We start from the raw sequence: 27,527 nt of genomic DNA, 5'->3' as shown, positions 1-27,527 counted from the left end.
TTGACACCTGTGCCTAAACAGCCAAGATGAGATGATTGACACCTGTGCCTAAACAGCCAAGATGAGATGATTGACACCTGTGCCTAAACAGCCAAGATGAGATGATTGACACCTGTGCCTAAACAGCCAAGATGAGATGATTGACACCTGTGCCTAAACAGCCAAGATGAGATGATTGACACCTGTGCCTAAACAACCAAGGTGAGATGATTGACACCTGTGCCTAAACAGCCAAGATGAGATGATTGACACCTGCCTTCTTCCCTTTCTCAATCATCAATATGCAAACAGCACATTCAAAAAGGTTTTCAAAATCAGGCGGCATAGAAATAAGAATTTGAAACGGGAGTTTGCCAAAAGCGTTTGTTGTTTGCTGCAAAGTCAAATACTTGGTAGCTTACCACCACCTCCATGCGCATTTTCTTCTTTCTTGAAGTTTCCATGAGGGCTGAGCCATGAAACAATATCAACATATATTATATTGCCACAAACATGTCAGGAACTAAAGTGTTTGCTAGAAGACTGGATTGTTGGTGGGAAGCAAGCAGAAGTGATCAAAGTTGCAGGAAGTGATCAGTGATCAATCAGTGGGAGCATCAACTAGATCTCATCTTGTGCTTGATTGTTGGCATGAAGTCAGAAGTGATCAGTGATCTTATGTTTGCCCCTTCATTACTTTTAAGAGCTTATTGTTAAAGGGGAACTTCACTTTTTTTTTTTACATTCTGCCTATCATTCACAATCATAAGAGACAAGACGACAAAAGTTTTTTTCACTTTCTAACATAAAAATGGCTCCTTCTTGGTGGCTAGCAATGCAGCTAATGTTAGCAATCAATTCTACCTCTAAATCACTTTCAAAATACATTCGAAGAGAGTCAACAATACTTCATTTACGTTGTGTAACATGTATAATAACAAACTGTACAACATTGTTATTGTAAGAGTGAACACTGAGGAACTCTTTTTCTAGCGTACTAACACATCAGCGTGCTACGGCATTAGCCGTAAAAGCTAACTACGGCAAGAGATAAGCTAGCTTATACAACAACACGAAACATGTTAGAGTTAGTAACACACAACACTGTGATAGAACAATCTTAGAGTTAGTAACACACAACACTGTGATAGAACAATCTTAGAGTTAGTAACACACAACACTGTGATAGAACAATCTTAGAGTTAGTAACACACAACACTGTGATAGAACAATCTTAGAGTTAGTAACACACAACACTGTGATAGAACAATCTTAGTTAGTAACACACAACACTGTGATAGAACAATCTTAGAGTTAGTAACACACAACATTGTGATAGAACAATCTTAGAGTTAGTAACACACAACACTGTGATAGAACAATCTTAGAGTTAGTAACACACAACACTGTGATAGAACAATCTTAGAGTTAGTAACACACAACACTGTGATAGAACAATCTTAGAGTTAGTAACACACAACACTGTGATAGAACAATCTTAGAGTTAGTAACACACAACACTGTGATAGAACAATCTTAGAGTTAGTAACACACAACACTGTGATAGAACAATCTTAGTGTTAGTCACACACAACACTGTGATAGAACAATCTTAGAGTGTGTTTGTGTGTGTGTATAGTACCTGGGCAGGTTGTATAATGGTGATGTGTGTGTGTGTGTGTGTGTGTGTGTGTGTATGCTTTTGTGTGTAGAGTACCTGGGCAGGTTGTATAATGGTGATGTGTGGGTGTTTGTGAGTGTGTGTATGTGTGTGTGTGTGTATAGTACCTGGGCAGGTTGTATAGCGGGGCCATTCTTAGGCAAGCCACAACTGCCTGCTTCCTCTGCTTGGTCAACACTTTGTGCCATGAAGTCTTTTTATGTCTATGAGGATGTTCCACCTGCACACACAAGCAAACACACACCTCAGGAATAGCATCACAATTGCTCATTGGCCAGGTACAATTGCTCATTGGCCAGGTACAATTGCTCATTGGCCAGGTACAATTGCTCATTGGCCAGGTACAATTGGTCATTGGCCAGGTACAATTGCTCATTGGCCAGGTACAATTGCTCATTGGCCAGGTACAATTGGTCATTGGCCAGGTACAATTGCTCATTGGCCAGGTACAATTGCTCATTGGCCAGGTACAATTGCTCATTGGCCAGGTACAATTGGTCATAGGCCAGGTACAATTGGTCATTGGCCAGGTACAATTGGTCATTGGCCAGGTACAATTGGTCATAGGCCAGGTACAATTGTGAATTATTAAAGGTATTCTATTTTTATTGGCTGAAGTGCAGCATTAATATTTACGTTCCTCATCTTTACCAAACAATTGTGGCGCCCTGATTTTGTGGTGTCCGCTTGTCTGTTGGCGTGTATCAGCGGCAAGGTTGAATGTACGGAGGTTTAAATGGCTAAAATGTCAATAAATAAATACATCTTGTAATAACTACCTAAATGTGTCACTAACTCTTACAATTGGAATTAATTCCATACACTTATTATTAAATGTGTCTATGTATTTAGTGCAATTATTTATTTCAACACTTAATGATTTAATTTAATCATAAATCATACAATAATTAAATTGTGTGTTAAATTGTGAGTCCTCAAAAATATGTTTTGACATTCAAATTGCGATTTTTATATATTCAGATTCTGTATCAAGTCATCATTTTTGGAGAAGTCTATTCTTTTAGAATTTTAGCGATATTTTTATTATTTGCTTTTATACGTTTTTGGTTTTCTTTTCTTTCCTTCTCAATTGCTTTGTAAATGTATACTCTAAGTATTCTAAAGCTGGGATCAGGTTTGACTTGGGGTCGCTCCAATTGATTTTATTCAACTGATTAACATTCTGTCATTTTAATAAATAAAATCTTTATAAAACATGTTTTTAAAGACGTTTTTTAGGCCAACACTGCACAAATATGTCATACGTCAGCAGCCAACCTGTAACCTCTTTTATCACCAGTGCCAAATATGACATCACCATAATGGTGTTGAATGGAGACCCAAGTGGTTATGATTGAAGTTTATCACATCACATATTTCCACTTTCTCACTACATGTCTGAAAAGAAGTAGGAAGAAGCAGAGCTAATATCGTTTATTATAGCTCATTTAGTTTATTTGTCACTATAGAGGTGGGGACAGCGACTCGCACCGTGGAGGGACGTTAGCCGCTAGCGAGTACTCTACATTGCTTTTAGGAAGCGGCCTTGTTGCTGTCACAGCAAGAAGGTGTCACCAACATGCTTTATAAGCAGGGTAGTAGAAAAGCTCTCTCATCATGTCATATACCATGAATACATGTACAGTTACCACTTCATAAACTCTCATGTATTTACAAGAGAATGTCATATACCATGAATACATGTACAGTTACCACTTCATAAACTCTCATGTATTTACAAGACAATGTCATATACCATGAATATGTACAGTTACCACTTCATAAACTCTCATGTATTTACAAGACAATGTCATATACCATGAATACATGTACAGTTACCACTTCATAAACTCTCATGTATTTACAAGAGAATGTCATATACCATGAATACATGTACAGTTACCACTTCATAAACTCTCATGTATTTACAAAAGAATGTTATATACCATGAATACATGTACAGTTACCACTTCATAAACTCTCATGTATTTACAAGACAATGTCATATACCATGAATACATGTACAGTTACCACTTCATAAACTATCATGTATTTACAAGAGAAAGGTGTTTACCTGATCAAGGTGATAGAGGACTCGAGCAACTCCAAGGATCTTGTCGCTTGTGTGGTCTGGATTAAAGATCTCCTGCTGCAGGATGGAAGAAATGTTTACTTTCTTGCATGTTTGTCTAATTTGATCCACTGAAAAAGACTTTTAAATATGCTGCTGGATTAATGAAGAGGAAAGATAAAGTCATGGATGAATGTGCATGCAGTCTCAGTAGGATTGTGATGTGTTCAATTCCAGGCACGCTTTCACACATTTTACAGGCTAACGAATAGCACTCCAGTTGCTTCAATGAAACGCTACTAAGGCTTTCAGTGCACAGCAGGATGATAGCAGGATGGCAGCAAGATGGCAGCAAGATGGTAGCAAGATGGTAGCAAGATGGTAGCAAGATGGCAGCAAGATGGCAGCAAGATGGTAGCAAGATGGTTGCAAGATGGTAGCAGGATGGCAGGAAGATGGTAGCAGGATGGCAGCAGGATGGCAACAGGATGGCAGCAAGATGGCAGCAGGATGGCAGGAAGATGGTAGCAGGATGGCAGCAAGATGGCAGCAGGATGGCAGGAAGATGGTAGCAAGATGGCAGCAAGATGGCAGGAAGATGGCAGCAAGATGGCAGCAAGATGGCAGCTAGATGGCAGCAGGATGGCAGCAAGATGGCAGCTAGATGGCAGCAGGATGGCAGGAAGATGGCAGCTAGATGGCAGCAGGATGGCAGCAGGATGGCAACAAGATGGCAGCAAGATGGCAGCAGGATGGTAGCCGGATGGTAGCAGGATGGCAGCAGGATGGCAGCAAGATGGCAGCAAGATGGTAGCAAGATGGTAGCAGGATGGCAACAAGATGGCAGCAAGATGGCAGAAGGATGGTAGCAGGATGGTAGCAGAATGGCAGCAGGATGGCAGCAGGATGGCAGCAGGATGGTAGCAAGATGGCAGCAAGATGGCAGCAAGATGGTAGCAAGATGGCAGCAGGATGGCAACAAGATGGCAGCAGGATGGCAGCAAGATGGCAGGAAGATGGCAGCAAGATGGCAGCAAGATGGCAGGAAGATGGCAGGAAGATGGCAGCAAGATGGCAGCAAGATGGCAGCAAGATGGCAGCTAGATGGCAGCAAGATGGCAGGAAGATGGCAGCAAGATGGCAGCAAGATGGCAGGAAGATGGCAGCAAGATGGCAGCAAGATGGCAGCTAGATGGCAGCAAGATGGCAGGAAGATGGCAGGAAGATGGCAGGAAGATGGCAGCAAGATGGCAGCTAGATGGCAGCAAGATGGCAGCAGGATGGCAGCAAGATGGCAGCTAGATGGCAGCTAGATGGTAGCAGGATAGCAGGAAGATGGCAGCTAGATGGCAGCAGGATGGCAGCAAGATGGCAGCTAGATGGCAGCAGGATGGCAGCAAGATGGCAGCTAGATGGCAGCAGGATGGCAGCAAGATGGCAGCTAGATGGCAGCAGGATGGCAGCAGGATGGCAGGAAGATGGCAGCTAGATGGCAGCAAGATGGCAGCAAGATGGCAGGAAGATGGCAGCAAGACGGCAGCTAGATGGCAGCAAGATGGCAGGAAGATGGCAGCAAGATGGCAGCAAGATGGCAGCAAGATGGCAGGAAGATGGCAGCAAGATGGCAGCAAGATGGCAGCTAGATGGCAGCAGGATGGCAGCAAGATGGCAGCTAGATGGCAGCAGGATGGCAGCAGGATGGCAGGAAGATGGCAGCTAGATGGCAGCAGGATGGCAGCAAGATGGCAGCTAGATGGCAGCAGGATGGCAGCAGGATGGCAGGAAGATGGCAGCTTGATGGTAGCAGGATGGCAGCAAGATGGCAGCTAGATGGCAGCAAGATGGCAGCAAGATGGCGGCAAGAATGCAGCTAGATGGCAGCAGGATGGCAACAAGATGGCAGCAAGATGGCAGCAAGATGGCAGCAGGATGGCAGCTAGATGGCAGCAAGATGGCAGGAAGATGGCAGCAAGATGGCAGCAAGATGGCAGCAAGATGGCAGGAAGATGGCAGGAAGATGGCAGCAAGATGGCAGTAAGATGGCAGCAAGATGGCAGCAAGATGGCAGCAAGATGGCAGGAAGATGGCAGCTAGATGGCAGCAAGATGGCAGGAAGATGGCAGCAAGATGGAAGGAAGATGGCAGCAAGATGGCAGCAAGATGGCAGCAAGATGGCAGCTAGATGGCAGCAAGATGGCAGGAAGATGGCAGGAAGATGGCAGCAAGATGGCAGCAAGATGGCAGCTAGATGGCAGCAAGATGGCAGCAAGATGGCAGCAGGATGGCAGCAAGATGGCAGCTAGATGGTAGCAGGATGGCAGGAAGATGGCAGCTAGATGGCAGCAGGATGGCAGCAGGATGGCAGCAAGATGGCAGCAAGATGGCAACAAGATGGCAGCAAGATGGCAGCAAGATGGCAGCAGGATGGCAGCAAGATGGCAGCTAGATGGCAGCAAGATGGCAGCAAGATGGCAGCAAGATGGCAGCAAGATGGCAGCAAGATGGCAGGAAGATGGCAGGAAGATGGCAGCAAGATGGCAGGAAGATGGCAGCAAGATGGCAGCAAGATGGCAGCAAGATGGCAGCAAGATGGCAGCAAGATGGCAGGAAGATGGCAGCAAGATGGCAGCAAGATGGCAGCTAGATGGCAGCAAGATGGCAGCAAGATGGCAGCAAGATGGCAGCTAGATGGCAGCTAGATGGTAGCAGGATGGCAGGAAGATGGCAGCTAGATGGCAGCAGGATGGCAGCAAGATGGCAGCTAGATGGCAGCAGGATGGCAGCAGGATGGCAGCAAGATGGCAGCTAGATGGCAGCAGGATGGCAGCAGGATGGCAGCTAGATGGCAGCAAGATGGCAGCAAGATGGCAGGAAGATGGCAGGAAGATGGCAGGAAGATGGCAGCAAGACGGCAGCTAGATGGCAGCAAGATGGCAGGAAGATGGCAGGAAGATGGCAGGAAGATGGCAGCAAGACGGCAGCTAGATGGCAGCAAGATGGCAGGAAGATGGCAGGAAGATGGCAGCAAGATGGCAGCAAGATGGCAGCTAGATGGCAGCAGGATGGCAGCAAGATGGCAGCTAGATGGCAGCAGGATGGCAGCAGGATGGCAGGAAGATGGCAGCTAGATGGCAGCAGGATGGCAGCAAGATGGCAGCTAGATGGTAGCAGGATGGCAGCAAGATGGCAGCTAGATGGCAGCAGGATGGCAGCAATATGGCAGCAAGATGGCAGCAAGATGGCGGCAAGATGGCAGCTAGATGGCAGCAGGATGGCAGCAAGATGGCAGCAAGATGGCAGCAAGATGGCAGCAAGATGGCAGCTAGATGGCAGCAGGATGGCAGCAGGATGGCAGCAAGATGGCAGCAAGATGGCAGCAAGATGGCAGCTAGATGGCAGCAGGATGGCAGCAAGATGGCAGCAGGATGGCAGGAAGATGGCAGCAAGATGGCAGCAGGATGCAGGAAAACATGCACTCAAAGGGCAAGTGGACTTTGTGAGTAGAGGTGGGCGATACCAGAAATTTTGGTATTGATACCAAGTAAATAGAGGGCTACTATGGCCGGTATTTTTGACTTGAAATGTCCTGATCGCTGAATAACTTAGTGATTTTGCTTTCTAGTTAGTGAATTATGACAACTATTTTAAAACAATCCAAAAGAGGGGTGTCCAAACTTTCTGACTGGGGAGCCGCATTGGGCTTAAAAAATGTGGCCGGGGCCGAAAGCTTACTACATGCAAAGTAACATATATATATATATATATATATATATATATATATATATATATATATATATATATATATATATATATATATATATATATATATATATATATATATATATATATATATATATATATATGTGTGGGAAAAATCACAAGACTATTTCATCTCTACAGGCCTGTTTCATGAGGGTTTTTTTCCTCAATCATCAGAACATTTTATATATATATATATATATATATATATATATATATATATATATATATATATATATATATATATATATATATATATATATATATATATATATATATATATATGTATATATATATCCATCCATCCATCCCATCACACTGTTGATCTGATACCAAAACAAACTTGGTATCAATATTCTATACGCCCAACCCTATTTGAAAATATAACAACAACACATTAAGATATGTGTGTAGCAGTGTAATATAACAAAAACACATATAGATATGTGTGTAGCAGTGTAATATAACAAAAACACATATAGATATGTGTGTAGCAGTGTAATATAACAAAAACACATATAGATGTGTAATAAAGCAGACCTTACCTGGCCACCAGAGTGTAAAAGGGATTCACACACACGATCTCGAATCTCATCTTCGGTGTTCTTCTGTGGAATAAAGTTCAAACAAAGTCATACAAATACACCACATATAGAAGAGTACACATACAAATACACCACATATAGAAGAGTACACATACAAATACACCACATATAGAAGAGTACACATACAAATACACCACATATAGAAGAGTACACATACAAATACACCACATATAGAAGAGTACACATACAAATACACCACATATAGAAGAGTACACATACAAATACACCACATATAGAAGAGTACACATACAAATACACCACATATAGAAGAGTACACATACAAATACACCACATATAGAAGAGTAGACATACAAATACACCACATATAGAGGAGTACACATACAAATACACCACATATAACCCTAACCCTATGAGGTGGTGGTGTACAGAGGACATCATTGAAGGTGTCCTTTCTCATTGACTTCAATGACTTTCAGTCCACAGAGTTCCAATGAAGGCTGTCCTACAATGCTACTTTGTTCCAATGGAGGCTGTCCTACAATGCTACTTTGTTCCAATGAAGGCTGTCCTACAATGCTACTTTGTTCCAATGGAGGCTGTCCTACAATGCTACTTTGTTCCAATGGAGGCTGTCCTACAATGCTACTTTGTTCCAATGAAGGCTGTCCTACAATGCTACTTTGTTCCAATGAAGGCTGTCCTACAATGCTACTTTGTTCCAATGAAGGCTGTCCTACAATGCTACTTTGTTCCAATGGAGGCTGTCCTACAATGCTACTTTGTTCCAATGAAGGCTGTCCTACAATGCTACTTTGTTCCAATGAAGGCTGTCCTACAATGCTACTTTGTTCCAATGAAGGCTGTCCTACAATGCTACTTTGTTCCAATGGAGGCTGTCCTACAATGCTACTTTGTTCCAATGGAGGCTGTCCTACAATGCTACTTTGTTCCAATGGAGGCTGTCCTACAATGCTACTTTGTTCCAATGAAGGCTGTCCTACAATGCTACTTTGTTCCAATGGAGGCTGTCCTACAATGCTACTTTGTTCCAATGGAGGCTGTCCTACAATGCTACTTTGTTCCAATGAAGGCTGTCCTACAATGCTACTTTGTTCCAATAAAGGCTGTCCTACAATGCTACTTTGTTCCAATGGATGCTGTCCTACAATGCTACTTTGTTCCAATGGAGGCTGTCCTACAATGCTACTTTGTTCCAATGGAGGCTGTCCTACAATGCTACTTTGTTCCAATGGAGGCTGTCCTACAATGCTACTTTGTTCCAATGGAGGCTGTCCTACAATGCTACTTTGTTCCAATGGGGGCTGTCCTACAATGCTACTTTGTTCCAATGGAGGCTGTCCTACAATGCTACTTTGTTCCAATGGAGGAGTCCTACAATGCTACTTTGTTCCAATGGAGGCTGTCCTACAATGCTACTTTGTTCCAATGGAGGCTGTCCTACAATGCTACTTTGTTCCAATGGAGGCTGTCCTACAATGCTACTTTGTTCCAATGGGGCTGTCCTACAATGCTACTTTGTTCCAATGGAGGCTGTCCTACAATGCTACTATGTTCCAATGGAGGCTGTCCTACAATGCTACTTTGTTCCAATGGAGGCTGTCCTACAATGCTACTTTGTTCCAATGGAGGAGTCCTACAATGCTACTTTGTTCCAATGGAGGCTGTCCTACAATGCTACTTTGTTCCAATGGAGGCTGTCCTACAATGCTACTTTGTTCCAATGGAGGCTGTCCTACAATGCTACTTTGTTCCAATGGAGGAGTCCTACAATGCTACTTTGTTCCAATGGAGGCTGTCCTACAATGCTACTTTGTTCCAATGGGGGCTGTCCTACAATGCTACTTTGTTCCAATGGAGGCTGTCCTACAATGCTACTTTGTTCCAATGGAGGCTGTCCTACAATGCTACTTTGTTCCAATGGAGGCTGTCCTACAATGCTACTTTGTTCCAATGGGGGCTGTCCTACAATGCTACTTTGTTCCAATGGAGGCTGTCCTACAATGCTACTATGTTCCAATGGAGGCTGTCCTACAATGCTACTTTGTTCCAATGGAGGCTGTCCTACAATGCTACTTTGTTCCAATGGAGGCTGTCCTACAATGCTACTTTGTTCCAATGGGGCTGTCCTACAATGCTACTTTGTTCCAATGGAGGCTCTCCTACAATGCTACTATGTTCCAATGGAGGCTGTCCTACAATGCTACTTTGTTCCAATGGAGGCTGTCCTACAATGCTACTTTGTTCCAATGGAGGAGTCCTACAATGCTACTTTGTTCCAATGGAGGCTGTCCTACAATGCTACTTTGTTCCAATGGAGGCTGTCCTACAATGCTACTTTGTTCCAATGGAGGCTGTCCTACAATGCTACTTTGTTCCAATGGAGGCTGTCCTACAATGCTACTTTGTTCCAATGAAGGCTGTCCTACAATGCTACTTTGTTCCAATGAAGGCTGTCCTACAATGCTACTTTGTTCCAATGGGGGCTGTCCTACAATGCTACTTTGTTCCAATGGAGGCTGTCCTACAATGCTACTTTGTTCCAATGGAGGCTGTCCTACAATGCTACTTTGTTCCAATGGAGGCTGTCCTACAATGCTACTTTGTTCCAATGGGGGCTGTCCTACAATGCTACTTTGTTCCAATGGAGGCTGTCCTACAATGCTACTATGTTCCAATGGAGGCTGTCCTACAATGCTACTTTGTTCCAATGGAGGCTGTCCTACAATGCTACTTTGTTCCAATGGAGGCTGTCCTACAATGCTACTTTGTTCCAATGGGGCTGTCCTACAATGCTACTTTGTTCCAATGGAGGCTCTCCTACAATGCTACTATGTTCCAATGGAGGCTGTCCTACAATGCTACTTTGTTCCAATGGAGGCTGTCCTACAATGCTACTTTGTTCCAATGGAGGAGTCCTACAATGCTACTTTGTTCCAATGGAGGCTGTCCTACAATGCTACTTTGTTCCAATGGAGGCTGTCCTACAATGCTACTTTGTTCCAATGGAGGCTGTCCTACAATGCTACTTTGTTCCAATGGAGGAGTCCTACAATGCTACTTTGTTCCAATGGAGGCTGTCCTACAATGCTACTTTGTTCCAATGGAGGCTGTCCTACAATGCTACTTTGTTCCAATGGAGGCTGTCCTACAATGCTACTTTGTTCCAATGGGGGCTGTCCTACAATGCTACTTTGTTCCAATGGAGGCTGTCCTACAATGCTACTATGTTCCAATGGAGGCTGTCCTACAATGCTACTTTGTTCCAATGGAGGCTGTCCTACAATGCTACTTTGTTCCAATGGAGGAGTCCTACAATGCTACTTTGTTCCAATGGAGGCTGTCCTACAATGCTACTTTGTTCCAATGGAGGCTGTCCTACAATGCTACTTTGTTCCAATGGAGGAGTCCTACAATGCTACTTTGTTCCAATGGAGGCTGTCCTACAATGCTACTTTGTTCCAATGGAGGCTGTCCTACAATGCTACTTTGTTCCAATGAAGGCTGTCCTACAATGCTACTTTGTTCCAATGGAGGCTGTCCTACAATGCTACTTTGTTCCAATGGAGGCTGTCCTACAATGCTACTTTGTTCCAATGAAGGCTGTCCTACAATGCTACTTTGTTCCAATGAAGGCTGTCCTACAATGCTACTTTGTTCCAATGGAGGCTGTCCTACAATGCTACTTTGTTCCAATGGAGGCTGTCCTACAATGCTACTTTGTTCCAATGGAGGCTGTCCTACAATGCTACTTTGTTCCAATGCTAGTTTGTTTCTTTCACCCTCCATTCCAAATGAATTGGCAGTCACTTTTCCAAACAGAATCCAGTCTGCATCACATCACATGTCCTACATCACATGTACTACATCACATGTCCTACATCACATGTTCTACATCACATGTCCTACATCACATGTTCTACATTACATGTTCTACATCACATGTCCTACATCACATGTTCTACATCACATGTTCTACATCACACATCCTACATCACATGTTCTACATCACATGTCCTACATCACATGTTCTACATCACACATCACATGTCCTACATCACATGTTCTACATCACACATCACATGTCCTACATCACATGTTCTACATCACACATCACATGTCCTACCAACCTGAGCAAAACCACTTTTAGCCAACAAGATGAGGCTCCGGTCGCCGGGTAAACAAAGCCGGAGTCCCACGGGGAGGAGCCTTTTCACGCACGCCACAATGAGGGAGGTGTGCACAGAATAACGATCACCCTTCTTCTTCATTGCCCTCTCATCGTAGTCCAGCTGAGAACATGATCACATGACATGAGCTGAGAACATGAACACATGACATGAGAACATGATCACATGACATGAGAACATGATCACATGACATGAGAACATGATCACATGACATGAGAACATGATCACATGACATGAGAACATGATCACATGACATGAGAACATGATCACATGACATGAGAACTTCATCGGTGCACAGCAGCCCACCTTTGCCATGTTGTTGTTGGCCAAGAAAGCCAAATTGTTGATCTGGTTTTGGACCACATAGTTCTGCTCCTCCCACTTGAAATTCTGTGGTGTGAGCGAGATATGCATGAGTCCTGAATGAGATATGCATGAGTCCTGAATGAGATATGCACGAGTCCTGAATGAGATATGCATGAGTCCTGAATGAGATATGCATGAGTCCTGAATGAGATATGCATGAGTCCTGAATGAGATATGCATGAGTCCTGAATGAGATATGCATGAGTCCTGAATGAGATATGCATGAGTCCTGAATGAGATATACATGAGTCCTGAATGAGATATGCATGAGTCCTGAATGAGATATGCATGAGTCCTGAATGAGATATGCATGAGTCCTGAATGAGATATGCATGAGTCCTGAATGAGATATGCATGAGTCCTGAATGAGATATGCATGAGTCCTGAATGAGATATGAATGAGTCCTGAATGAGATATGCATGAGTCCTTAATGAGATATGCATGAGTCCTGAATGTCCGCCCACTTTGAGAGTGACAAGAGAAAAGCCTCACATGAGATTTGGCCCAGAAGGTAAAGACCTGGGCCACCATGCTGAACAGCTGCTCAGCATCAGGACTTCTCTCCTGCTGCCAACTGGACCTAAAATCAGGGACAGAGAATTTACATCTGACAAGGTCAACATCCCTTTTTGTACAGTGTACCTTCAAAACACACATTTTTGTACGGTGTAACTTCAAAACACACATTTTTGTATGGTGTACCTTCAAAACACACATTTTGTACAGTGTACCTTCAAAACACACATTTTGTACAGTGTACCTTCAAAACACACATTTTTGTACGGTGTACCTTCAAAACACACATTTTTGTACGGTGTACCTTCAAAACACACATTTTTGTACGGTGTACCTTCAAAACACACATTTTTGTACGGTGTACCTTCAAAACACACATTTTTGTACGGTGTACCTTCAAAACACACATTTTTGTACGGTGTACCTTCAAAACACACATTTTTGTACAGTGTACCTTCAAAACACACATTTTTGTACAGTGTACCTTCAAAACACATATTTTTGTAAGTGTACCTTCAAAACACACATTTTTGTACGGTGTACCTTCAAAACACACATTTTGTACAGTGTACCTTCAAAACACACATTTTTGTACAGTGTACCTTCAAAACACACATTTTGTACAGTGTACCTTCAAAACACACATTTTTGTACATTGTACCTTCAAAACACACATTTTTGTACATTGTACCTTCAAAACACACATTTTTGTACATTGTACCTTCAAAACACACATTTTTGTACAGTGTACCTTCAAAACACACATTTCATTTTAAGGGCTTAAGCACACTTAAAAAGTAAAATCTTTCAAGAACTGTGTACACATGCTCACCATGACAGGACGCACAGAAACCATCAAACACCGTGTACACTTCTCCACCATTTTGCTTTACAGATGCCATTTTGGGGGGGATTTGGTCCAGTTCTATTTAGTTTTAGATTTGGTCCAGTTCTATTTAGTTTTAGATTTGGTCCAGTTCTATTTAGTTTTAGATTTGGTCTAGTTCTATTTAGTTTTAGATTTGGTTCAGTTCTACTTAGTTTTAGATTTGGACCAGTTCTATTTAGTTTTAGATTTGGTCCACTTCTACTTAGTTTGAGATTTGGTCCAGTTCTACTTAGTTTGAGTGTCTGGGATGTGACATGGCCACACTTTGGACACATGTACTGTAATAAGATGATTCATCATTTTTAACTTGCATGCAAGCAGATCTTACCCATGGAAGTCTAGGAAGGGGATGAGGAGGGGATAGAAGGCGTAGAGGTCCCGCACCAGCACTGTAAACTTCTCCTGGATCTGTAACTCTGCTTCAGACACACCTTCTGCCTTCATGCTCTCCTCCTCCATCAACACCTGCTCCGCCCTCTTCCTCAACTTCTCCATCACAGGAAGGAAGTGACTCTTCAGCAGCTCAGCTCGCCCTTTGCAGATGAGAGGCTGGCAACAAACTGACATATACATGTAAGTTAGGGTGTGTGGGACCTGTTTCATCCATTCACCCTAACTTACATGTGTGTGTGTGGGACCTGTTTCATCCATTCACCCTAACTTACATGGGTGTGTGTGGGACCTGTTTCATCCATTCACCCTAACTTACATGTGTGTGTGTGTGACCTGTTTCATCCATTCACCCTAACTTACATGGGTGTGTGTGGGACCTGTTTCATCCATTCACCCTAACTTACATGTGTGTGTGTGGGACCTGTTTCATCCATTCACCCTAACTTACATGGGTGTGTGTGTGACCTGTTTCATCCATTCACCCTAACTTACATGGGTGTGTGTGTGACCTGTTTCATCCATTCACCCTAACTTACATGTGTGTGTGTGGGACCTGTTTCATCCATTCACCCTAACTTACATGTGTGTGTGTGTGTGACCTGTTTCATCCATTCACCCTAACTTACATGGGTGTGTGTGTGACCTGTTTCATCCATTCACCCTAATTTACATGTGTGTGTGTGTGACCTGTTTCATCCATTCACCCTAACTTACATGGGTGTGTGTGTGACCTGTTTCATCCATTCACCCTAACTTACATGTGTGTGTGTGTGACCTGTTTCATCCATTCACCCTAACTTACATGTGTGTGTGTGGGACCTGTTTCATCCATTCACCCTGGCTTACATGTGTGTGTGTGTGACCTGCTTCATCCATTCACCCTGGCTTACATGTGTGTGTGTGTGACCTGTTTCATCCATTCACCCTGGCTTACATGTGTGTGTGTGTGACCTGTTTCATCCATTCACCCTAACTTACATGGGTGTGTGTGTGACCTGTTTCATCCATTCACCCTAACTTACATGTGTGTGTGTGTGACCTGTTTCATCCATTCACCCTAACTTACATGTGTGTGTGTGTGTGTGACCTGTTTCATCCATTCACCCTAACCTACATGTGTGTGTGTGTGACCTGTTTCATCCATTCACCCTAACTTACATGTGTGTGTGTGGGACCTGTTTCATCCATTCACCCTAACTTACATGTGTGTGTGTGGGACCTGTTTCATCCATTCACCCTAACTTACATGTGTGTGTGTGGGACCTGTTTCATCCATTCACCCTAACTTACATGTGTGTGTGTGGGACCTGTTTCATCCATTCACCCTAACTTACATGTGTGTGTGTGGGACCTGTTTCATCCATTCACCCTAACTTACATGTGTATGTGTGGGACCTGTTTCATCCATTCACCCTAACTTACATGGGTGTGTGTGGGACCTGTTTCATCCATTCACCCTAACTTACATGGGTGTGTGTGGGACCTGTTTCATCCATTCACCCTAACTTACATGGGTATGTGTGGGACCTGTTTCATCCATTCACCCTAACTTACATGGGTATGTGTGGGACCTGTTTCATCCATTCACCCTAACTTACATGGGTGTGTGACCTGTTTCATCCATTCACCCTAACTTACATGGGTGTGTGTGACCTGTTTCATCCATTCACCCTGGCTTACAAGTGTGTGTGAGTACCTGCTAGCTGTTTCATCCATTCACCCTGGCTTACAAGTGTGTGTGAGTACCTGCTAGCTGTTTCATCCATTCACCCTGGCTTACAAGTGTGTGTGATTACCTGCTAGCTGTTTCATCCATTCACCCTGGCTTACAAGTGTGTGTGATTACCTGCTAGCTGTTTCATCCATTCACCCTGGCTTACAAGTGTGTGTGAGTACCTGCTAGCTGTTTCATCCAGTCACCCTGGCTTACAAGTGTGTGTGAGTACCTGCTAGCTGTTTCATCCATTCACCCTGGCTTACAAGTGTGTGTGATTACCTGCTAGCTGTTTCATCCATTCACCCTGGCTTACAAGTGTGTGTGAGTACCTGCTAGCTGTTTCATCCAGTCACCCTGGCTTACATGTGTGTGTGAGTACCTGCTAGCTGTTTCATCCATTCACCCTGGCTTACAAGTGTGTGTGAGTACCTGCTAGCTGTTTCATCCAGTCACCCTGGCTTACATGTGTGTGTGAGTACCTGCTAGCTGTTTCATCCATTCACCCTGGCTTACAAGTGTGTGTGTGTACCTGCTAGCTGTTTCATCCAGTCACCCTGGCTGGCACCCAGGTGGTTGTGGAGGATTCTGAGGATGTGAGCGAGGAGGTCGCTGGCATGCTGAGGCGTGACGGAGGTGCACACTGGCTTGTCTGCTTGGCCCCGGGGCCTCCAGCGCCCCCAGCGGGCCACGTAAGCACACAGCATGGGCAGGGTGACGTCAGTGACGTGGGCGTAGAGGCCCTGCTGGGTGGCGGCCCCGGCGTCTGCCAGCTCCTCCACTTGTGCCATGGCCTGCTCCAGAGAAGGGAGAAGGGGGCACATGTCTTCCAGGTCCCCATCTAGCAGGACAAGAGGAACAGTCAAGAGGAAAAGAAATGCTTGTGAAAAAGTGTGACTAGATTACCATCTCTTTCAGGGGCGGCCATGTTGTTGTTGTGATTGATGGACGGCTCCAGGAAACACACGGGAAAAGATCCGCTCAGCGCTGCCAGACAGGCGCCCGCTGCTGGCCGCTGGCTGCGGGGAAACATGCTCACGTCATTTATTCAACCCTCAATCAAATTCACTTCATTTATTCAACCCTCAATCAAATTAACGTCATTTATTCAACCCTCAATCAAATTCACTTCATTTATTCAAATGAACAATAACATTTACATTTGTTCTGCATATTGTTTTGATTGTATATTTAATAACATGTACATTTTATTTTGATCTCCCTTAAAACATGAAAATATTTCCTTTTGTTGCATGCTAAAAATGAAATATATAAGGATAAAATTAGACTTTACCATGAAATATACTCATCTACATCCGTCAAAAATGTTATAGTTTATATGTAAATTGTGCTAAAACTTATCTTAGCTCAGTGGTTCTCAAACTTTGGTGACCAAGTACCACCTCAGAAAAGCAACAACAACATTCAAATACAGTAGCGCAGTAGGCCTAAATAGTCACTAAAACGATGCAAAGGTTTTAGTCAACAAGTATATTTATTATTGTAAGATTACACACAGTTTGAACAGCAACACTGTGTTGGAATAATTCATTGATTAGCGTACCACAGTTTGAGGATCACTCTGCCAGCTAAATATTTAGCTTGATTTTCTCAAAAAAAAAACGTATGAATTTTAACTTTTTCACAGACAATAGCCCGTCTGAAAAAAGGTTGAATATTTTAAAGTCACATGTGAGGGCGGGGTGGGGTGGGGGGGTGGGGTGGGGGTGGGGGGGGGGGGGGGGGGTCAAATCTCAGTAGTCAGTTATTTGGTGGCTACATGTTGGTGTTTGCAATATATTGATGTGTGCATCGTGTGTGCGATCATGGCTGTACTGTGACAGACATGATGTGTGCAGGGAGACATGATTGTACTGTGACAGACATGATTGTACTGTGACAGACATGATTGTACTGTGACAGACATGATTGTACTGTGACAGACATGATTGTACTGTGACAGACAGCAACACACTGGATTTAAATGGATCGCGCAAAATCAAAAATTCAAGAGAGCGCAAATTCAAGGCTGGCTACGTGTAAAACAGTCATTCAATGGTGGAAGTGATCCACAGGAGCACCTCCAATGGACACCATTCGAGCGAGCGGAAGCCAAAAGTGTTTATATTTTGTCAATGGAGTCACTTTTTAAAGCGGTGAATAATTTCCCAATGAGGCTTTTTGTCCTGGACTGGATTTACATTTCTTATGAGTTCAATTGCTTTGGTTTTAGCACTGTACTTACTGTATGTTCAACATTTGCAAAATAAACCAGTGTTTCTTAACCATAGAGCCCATTGTTGGGCCCTGAGCGCCCCCTAGAGGGATACCAAAAAGTACCACAGCCGTACTCAGTTGTAATACACTTTACCACCACTTGTGGCAGTAATCACAAAGAAAAGAAGTTTTTTTAAGTGCAAAAATGATGACTAAAATAGTGAAGCTGTGCTTTCATTTGCACTTTAACTTCAATGACAGTTTAGTTTGAAAAAATATATTATTATTACTTATTGTTAATTTACTTAACATTTATTAATACTACAACTGCATAATTGAATATTAAATGTATTTTTACTTTGAATGAGTTCCTTCTTTTGCAATATGTTTGATTAGTATTTCTTTTGAAATCAGCCTGACCTAAGCCTTGACAACAATCTGTAAAGGTTGGGCCCCGAGGTGTAAAAGGTTAAGAACCCCTGAACTAAACCATCATCATGAACAGTCATTTAGAAGCATGCATGTGCTCCTGAGCAAGGCATTACCCCTCCATGTAGATGCTGCTGCTGGTGCCCAGCGTGTAGAGGCTGTTGAGGATCCTGTAACATGGCACCTGCATGACACCTGCTGAAACACAGACTGACACTTCAATCCTCACATCCTGTAACATGACACCTGCTGAAACACACACTGACACTTCAATCCTCACATCCTGTAACATGACACCTGCTGAAACACACACTGACACTTCAATCCTCACATCCTGTAACATGACACCTGCTGAAACACACACTGACACTTCAATCCTCACATCCTGTAACATGACACCTGCTGAAACACACACTGACACTTCAATCCTCACATCCTGTAACATGACACCTGCTGAAACACACACTGACACTTCAATCCTCACATCCTGTAACATGACACCTGCTGAAACACACACTGACACTTCAATCCTCACATCCTGTAACATGACACCTGCTGAAACACACACTGACACTTCAAGCCTCACATCCTGTAACATGACACCTGCTGAAACACACACTGACACTTCAATCCTCACATCCTGTAACATGACACCTGCTGAAACACACACTGACACTTCAATCCTCACATCCTGTAACATGACACCTGCTGAAACACACACTGACACTTCAATCCTCACATCCTGTAACATGACACCTGCTGAAACACACACTGACACGTCAATCCTCACATCCTGTAACATGACACCTGCTGAAACACACACTGACACTTCAACCCTCACATCCTGTAACATGACACCTGCTGAAACACAGACTGACACTCCAACCTCACATCCTGTAACATGACACCTGCTGAAACACAGACTGACACTTCAATCCTCACATCCTGTAACATGACACCTGCTGAAACACACACTGACACTTCAATCCTCACATCCTGTAACATGACATGCTGAAACACACACTGACACTTCAATCCTCACATCCTGTAACATGACACCTGCTGAAACACACACTGACACTTCAATCCTCACATCCTGTAACATGACACCTGCTGAAACACACACTGACACGTCAATCCTCACATCCTGTAACATGACACCTGCTGAAACACACACTGACACTTCAATCCTCACATCCTGTAACATGACACCTGCTGAAACACAGACTGACACTTCAATCCTCACATCCTGTAACATGACACCTGCTGAAACACACACTGACACTTCAATCCTCACATCCTGTAACATGACACCTGCTGAAACACACACTGACACTTCAATCCTCACATCCTGTAACATGACACCTGCTGAAACACACACTGACACTTCAATCCTCACATCCTGTAACATGACACCTGCTGAAACACACACTGACACTTCAATCCTCACATCCTGTAACATGACACCTGCTGAAACACACACTGACACTTCAATCCTCACATCCTGTAACATGACACCTGCTGAAACACACACTGACACTTCAATCCTCACATCCTGTAACATGACACCTGCTGAAACACACACTGACACTTCAATCCTCACATCCTGTAACATGACACCTGCTGAAACACACACTGACACTTCAATCCTCACATCCTGTAACATGACACCTGCTGAAACACAGACTGACACTTCCATCCTCACATCCTGTAACATGACACCTGCTGAAACACACACTGACACTTCAATCCTCACATCCTGTAACATGACACCTGCTGAAACACACACTGACACTTCAATCCTCACATCCTGTAACATGACACCTGCTGAAACACACACTGACACTTCAATTCTCACATCCTGTAACATGACACCTGCTGAAACACAGACTGACACTTCAATCCTCACATCCTGTAACATGACACCTGCTGAAACACACACTGACACTTCAATCCTCACATCCTGTAACATGACACCTGCTGAAACACACACTGACACTTCAATCCTCACATTCTGTAACATGACACCTGCTGAAACACACACTGACACTTCAATCCTCACATCCTGTAACATGACACCTGCTGAAACACACACTGACACTTCAATCCTCACATCCTGTAACATGACACCTGCCGAAACACAGACTGACACTTCAATCCTCACATCCTGTAACATGACACCTGCTGAAACACACACTGACACTTCAATCCTCACATCCTGTAACATGACACCTGCTGAAACACACACTGACACTTCAATCCTCACATCCTGTAACATGACACCTGCTGAAACACACACTGACACTTCAATCCTCACATCCTGTAACATGACACCTGCTGAAACACACACTGACACTTCAATCCTCACATCCTGTAACATGACACCTGCTGAAACACACACTGACACTTCAATCCTCACATCCTGTAACATGACACCTGCTGAAACACACACTGACACTTCAATCCTCACATCCTGTAACATGACACCTGCTGAAACACACACTGACACTTCAATCCTCACATCCTGTAACATGACACCTGCTGAAACACACACTGACACTTCAATCCTCACATCCTGTAACATGACACCTGCTGAAACACACACTGACACTTCAATCCTCACATCCTGTAACATGACACCTGCTGAAACACACACTGACACTTCAATCCTCACATCCTGTAACATGACACCTGCTGAAACACACACTGACACTTCAATCCTCACATCCTGTAACATGACACCTGCTGAAACACACACTGACACTTCAATTCTCACATCCTGTAACATGACACCTGCTGAAACACAGACTGACACTTCAATCCTCACATCCTGTAACATGACACCTGCTGAAACACACACTGACACTTCAATCCTCACATCCTGTAACATGACACCTGCTGAAACACACACTGACACTTCAATCCTCACATTCTGTAACATGACACCTGCTGAAACACACACTGACACTTCAATCCTCACATCCTGTAACATGACACCTGCTGAAACACACACTGACACTTCAATCCTCACATCCTGTAACATGACACCTGCCGAAACACAGACTGACACTTCAATCCTCACATCCTGTAACATGACACCTGCCGAAACACACACTGACACTTCAATCCTCACATCCTGTAACATGACACCTGCTGAAACACACACTGACACTTCAATCCTCACATCCTGTAACATGACACCTGCTGAAACACACACTGACACTTCAATCCTCACATCCTGTAACATGACACCTGCTGAAACACACACTGACACTTCAATCCTCACATCCTGTAACATGACACCTGCTGAAACACACACTGACACTTCAATCCTCACATCCTGTAACATGACACCTGCTGAAACACACACTGACACTTCAATCCTCACATCCTGTAACATGACACCTGCTGAAACACACACTGACACTTCAATCCTCACATCCTGTAACATGACACCTGCTGAAACACACACTGACACTTCAATCCTCACATCCTGTAACATGACACCTGCTGAAACACACACTGACACTTCAATCCTCACATCCTGTAACATGACACCTGCTGAAACACACACTGACACTTCAATCCTCACATCCTGTAACATGACACCTGCTGAAACACACACTGACACTTCAAACCTCACATCCTGTAACATGACACCTGCTGAAATACAGACTGACACTTCAATCCTCACATCCTGTAACATGACACCTGCTGAAACACAGACTGACACTTCAATCCTCACATCCTGTAACATGACACCTGCTGAAACACACACTGACACTTCAATCCTCACATCCTGTAATATGACACCTGCTGAAACACACACTGACACTTCAATCCTCACATCCTGTAACATGACACCTGCTGAAACACACTGACACTTCAATCCTCACATCCTGTAAAATGACACCTGCTGAAACACACACTGACACTTCAATCCTCACATCCTGTAACATGACACCTGCTGAAACACACTGACACTTCCTTACCTCACATCCTGTAACATGACACCTGCTGAAACACACACTGACACTTCAAGCCTCACATCCTGTAACATGACACCTGCTGAAACACACACTGACACTTCAATCCTCACATCCTGTAACATGACACCTGCTGAAACACACACTGACACTTCAATCCTCACATCCTGTAACATGACACCTGCTGAAACACAGACTGACACTTCAATCCTCACATCCTGTAACATGACACCTGCTGAAACACACACTGACACTTCAATCCTCACATCCTGTAACATGACACCTGCTGAAACACACACTGACACTTCCATCCTCACATCCTGTAACATGACACCTGCTGAAACACACACTGACACTTCAATCCTCACATCCTGTAACATGACACCTGCTGAAACACAGACTGACACTTCAACCCTCACATCCTGTAACATGACACCTGCTGAAACACACACTGACACTTCAATCCTCACATCCTGTAACATGACACCTGCTGAAACACAGACTGACACTTCAATCCTCACATCCTGTAACATGACACCTGCTGAAACACACACTGACACTTCAATCCTCACATCCTGTAACATGACACCTGCTGAAACACACACTGACACTTCAATCCTCACATCCTGTAACATGACACCTGCTGAAACACACACTGACACTTCCATCCTCACATCCTGTAACATGACACCTGCTGAAACACACACTGACACTTCAAATCTCACATCCTGTAACATGACACCTGCTGAAACACACACTGACACTTCAATCCTCACATCCTGTAACATGACACCTGCTGAAACACACACTGACACTTCAATCCTCACATCCTGTAACATGACACCTGCTGAAACACAGACTGACACTTCAATCCTCACATCCTGTAACATGACACCTGTTGAAACACACACTGACACTTCAATCCTCACATCCTGTAACATGACACCTGCTGAAACACAGACTGACACTTCCATCCTCACATCCTGTAACATGACACCTGCTGAAACACACACTGACACTTCAATGCTCACATCCTGTAACATGACACCTGCTGAAACACACACTGACACTTCAATCCTCACATCCTGTAACATGACACCTGCTGAAACACACACTGACACTTCAACCCTCACATCCTGTAACATGACACCTGCTGAAACACACACTGACACTTCAATCCTCACATCCTGTAACATGACACCTGCTGAAACACACACTGACACTTCAATCCTCACATCCTGTAACATGACACCTGCTGAAACACACACTGACACTTCAATCCTCACATCCTGTAACATGACACCTGCTGAAACACAGACTGACACTTCAATCCTCACATCCTGTAACATGACACCTGCTGAAACACACACTGACACTTCAAACCTCACATCCTGTAACATGACACCTGCTGAAACACACACTGACACTTCAATCCTCACATCCTGTAACATGACACCTGCTGAAACACACACTGACACTTCAATCCTCACATCCTGTAACATGACACCTGCTGAAACACACACTGACACTTCAATCCTCACATCCTGTAACATGACACCTGCTGAAACACACACTGACACTTCAATCCTCACATCCTGTAACATGACACCTGCTGAAACACACACTGACACGTCAATCCTCACATCCTGTAACATGACACCTGCTGAAACACACACTGACACTTCAATCCTCACAAGGACATTCAGAAGGACAGGAGAGACAATCAGGGAGAAAAAGCTGCTGATGCAGCAAATAATGAACCCTGGAAGGTCACAGTTAGTCCATGAGACTGCTGCTGCTCTGCAGCCATGACTGGACATCCTAACTTAGTATGCAAAGCAGATGCTGATGCTGTTCTATTCAACACTTTTGCAGATGACTCAACTGAATGTTCTCCTTACCCAGGAGGTCAAGCCCGTGGTTTTGAGTGGCAAGATGGTGGAAGAGGGAGGTGAGAGTGGGCAGCAGGACGGAGGTGGTGAAGCCCAAGACCTTGGCAACACTTCTGGCCTGGTGACTGCGACACTGAGGCAGCGACAGTGATGTCACTGAGAGGTTCTCCACAGTCGTCTCTAGATCGGACGCAGCCGCCTCCAAGAAAGAATGCAGCGACGCCCGGATGGACTCTGGGGCGGACTTGGTTAATGTCCTGTTGAGGACAAAAAGACTTGATTTACACTTGTGATTAGTCTTTGTCCATGTAGAACACCCCCTAGTGGACTTGGTTAATGTCCTGTTGAGGACAAAACGACTTGATTTATACTTGTGATTAGTCTTTGTCCATGTAGAACACTCCCTAGTGGACTTGGTTAATGTCCTGTTGAGGACAAAAAGACTTGATTTATACTTGTGATTAGTCTTTGTCCATGTAGTACACTCCCTAGTGGACTTGGTTAATGTCCTGTTGAGGACAAAAAGACTTGATTTACACTTGTGATTAGTCTTTGTCCATGTAGTACACTCCCTAGTGGACTTGGTTAATGTCCTGTTGAGGACAAAAAGACTTGATTTATACTTGTGATTAGTCTTTGTCCATGTAGAACACTCCCTAGTGGACTTGGTTAATGTCCTGTTGAGGACAAAAAGACTTGATTTACACTTGTGATTAGTCTTTGTCCATGTAGAACACTCCCTAGTGGACTTGGTTAATGTCCTGTTGAGGACAAAAAGACTTGATTTACACTTGTGATTAGTCTTTGTCCATGTAGAACACCCCCTAGTGGACTTGGTTAATGTCCTGTTGAGGACAAAAAGACTTGATTTACACTTGTGATTAGTCTTTGTCCATGTAGAACACTCCCTAGTGGACTTGGTTAATGTCCTGTTGAGGACAAAAAGACTTGATTTACACTTGTGATTAGTCTTTGTCCATGTAGAACACTCCCTAGTGGACTTGGTTAATGTCCTGTTGAGGACAAAAAGACTTGATTTATACTTGTGATTAGTCTTTGTCCATGTAGAACACCCCCTAGTGGACTTGGTTAATGTCCTGTTGAGGACAAAAAGACTTGATTTATACTTGTGATTAGTCTTTGTCCATGTAGAACACCCCCTAGTGGACTTGGTTAATGTCCTGTTGAGGACAAAAAGACTTGATTTACACTTGTGATTAGTCTTTGTCCATGTAGTACACTCCCTAGTGGACTTGGTTAATGTCCTGTTGAGGACAAAAAGACTTGATTTATACTTGTGATTAGTCTTTGTCCATGTAGAACACCCCCTAGTGGACTTGGTTAATGTCCTGTTGAGGACAAAAAGACTTGATTTATACTTGTGATTAGTCTTTGTCCATGTAGAACACTCCCTAGTGGACTTGGTTAATGTCCTGTTGAGGACAAAAAGACTTGATTTACACTTGTGATTAGTCTTTGTCCATGTAGAACACTCCCTAGTGGACTTGGTTAATGTCCTGTTGAGGACAAAAAGACTTGATTTACACTTGTGATTAGTCTTTGTCCATGTAGAACACCCCCTAGTGGACTTGGTTAATGTCCTGTTGAGGACAAAAAGACTTGATTTACACTTGTGATTAGTCTTTGTCCATGTAGAACACTCCCTAGTGGACTTGGTTAATGTCCTGTTGAGGACAAAAAGACTTGATTAATACTTGTGATTAGTCTTTGTCCATGTAGAAAACCCCTAGTGGACTTGGTTAATGTCCTGTTGAGGACAAAAAGACTTGATTTATACTTGTGATTAGTCTTTGTCCATGTAGAACACCCCCTAGTGGACTTGGTTAATGTCCTGTTGAGGACAAAAAGACTTGATTTACACTTGTGATTAGTCTTTGTCCATGTAGTACACTCCCTAGTGGACTTGGTTAATGTCCTGTTGAGGACAAAAAGACTTGATTTATACTTGTGATTAGTCTTTGTCCATGTAGAACACCCCCTAGTGGACTTGGTTAATGTCCTGTTGAGGACAAAAAGACTTGATTTATACTTGTGATTAGTCTTTGTCCATGTAGAACACTCCCTAGTGGACTTGGTTAATGTCCTGTTGAGGACAAAAAGACTTGATTTATACTTGTGATTAGTCTTTGTCCATGTAGAACACCCCCTAGTGGACTTGGTTAATGTCCTGTTGAGGACAAAAAGACTTGATTTATACTTGTGATTAGTCTTTGTCCATGTAGAACACCCCCTAGTGGACTTGGTTAATGTCCTGTTGAGGACAAAAAGACTTGATTTACACTTGTGATTAGTCTTTGTCCATGTAGAACACTCCCTAGTGGACTTGGTTAATGTCCTGTTGAGGACAAAAAGACTTGATTTATACTTGTGATTAGTCTTTGTCCATGTAGTACACCCCCTAGTGGTCTACAGAACATGTCCTGGTGCTTCTTTGCTCACTATTCTGCATCCATTCTTTTACAGCCTCTTCTTCAAGCCACTTTCTGACAGTCTCTTTCAAATGCACTTTTTTATTTACGTCAGTCATCTTGTACTTTTTAGCCCTTCCATAGCGAGACTACTGACAGATGGAAGTTAGAACTAGGGTTGTACCGTATACTGGTACTAGTATAGTATCGCGGTACTAATGAATCAAAAACGGTACTATACTCTGTTTGAAAAGTACTGCTTCTTTTTTTTTTTTACGTCCGTGGAGCGTTTGTACCGGGCCGCACTAGAAATTAAAAAAATAAATAAATAATAATTGTTTGTTTAAATTAAATCAACATAAAACACAAGATACACTTACAATTAGTGCACCAAGCCACACAACCTCCTCCCCCATTTACACTCATTCACA

At 43.5% G+C, this 27,527-nt stretch overlaps 1 protein-coding gene across 8 annotated transcripts in view; it reads right to left on the bottom strand.

Annotated features, from left to right (window-relative positions):
* The window catches only part of LOC133657601 (ryanodine receptor 2-like), a 212,667-nt gene that overhangs the window by 54,930 nt on the left and 130,210 nt on the right, over window positions 1-27,527 (bottom strand). For 6 of the 8 annotated variants that reach the window (XM_062059109.1, XM_062059105.1, XM_062059111.1 and 3 more), the window contains exons 66-76: window positions 24,677-24,924; window positions 18,906-18,987; window positions 17,050-17,162; window positions 16,676-16,984; window positions 14,365-14,596; window positions 13,124-13,211; window positions 12,571-12,654; window positions 12,205-12,366; window positions 8,036-8,098; window positions 3,735-3,809; window positions 1,768-1,880 (exon numbers count right to left, since the gene is read on the bottom strand). In XM_062059109.1, coding sequence (XP_061915093.1) covers window positions 1,768-1,880; window positions 3,735-3,809; window positions 8,036-8,098; window positions 12,205-12,366; window positions 12,571-12,654; window positions 13,124-13,211; window positions 14,365-14,596; window positions 16,676-16,984; window positions 17,050-17,162; window positions 18,906-18,987; window positions 24,677-24,924 — 1,569 coding nt within the window. The remainder of the gene's footprint in view (window positions 1-1,767; window positions 1,881-3,734; window positions 3,810-8,035; window positions 8,099-12,204; window positions 12,367-12,570; window positions 12,655-13,123; window positions 13,212-14,364; window positions 14,597-16,675; window positions 16,985-17,049; window positions 17,163-18,905; window positions 18,988-24,676; window positions 24,925-27,527) is intronic. The other 2 variants (XM_062059108.1, XM_062059107.1) reach the window with 2 other exon arrangements.

The sequence above is a fragment of the Entelurus aequoreus genome, linkage group LG09 (genome assembly GCF_033978785.1).
Source record: "Entelurus aequoreus isolate RoL-2023_Sb linkage group LG09, RoL_Eaeq_v1.1, whole genome shotgun sequence".
Classification (NCBI taxonomy): domain Eukaryota; kingdom Metazoa; phylum Chordata; class Actinopteri; order Syngnathiformes; family Syngnathidae; genus Entelurus; species Entelurus aequoreus.
Note: the sequence above shows the minus strand (reverse complement) of the source record. Positions and strands in the feature narration are given on the sequence as shown.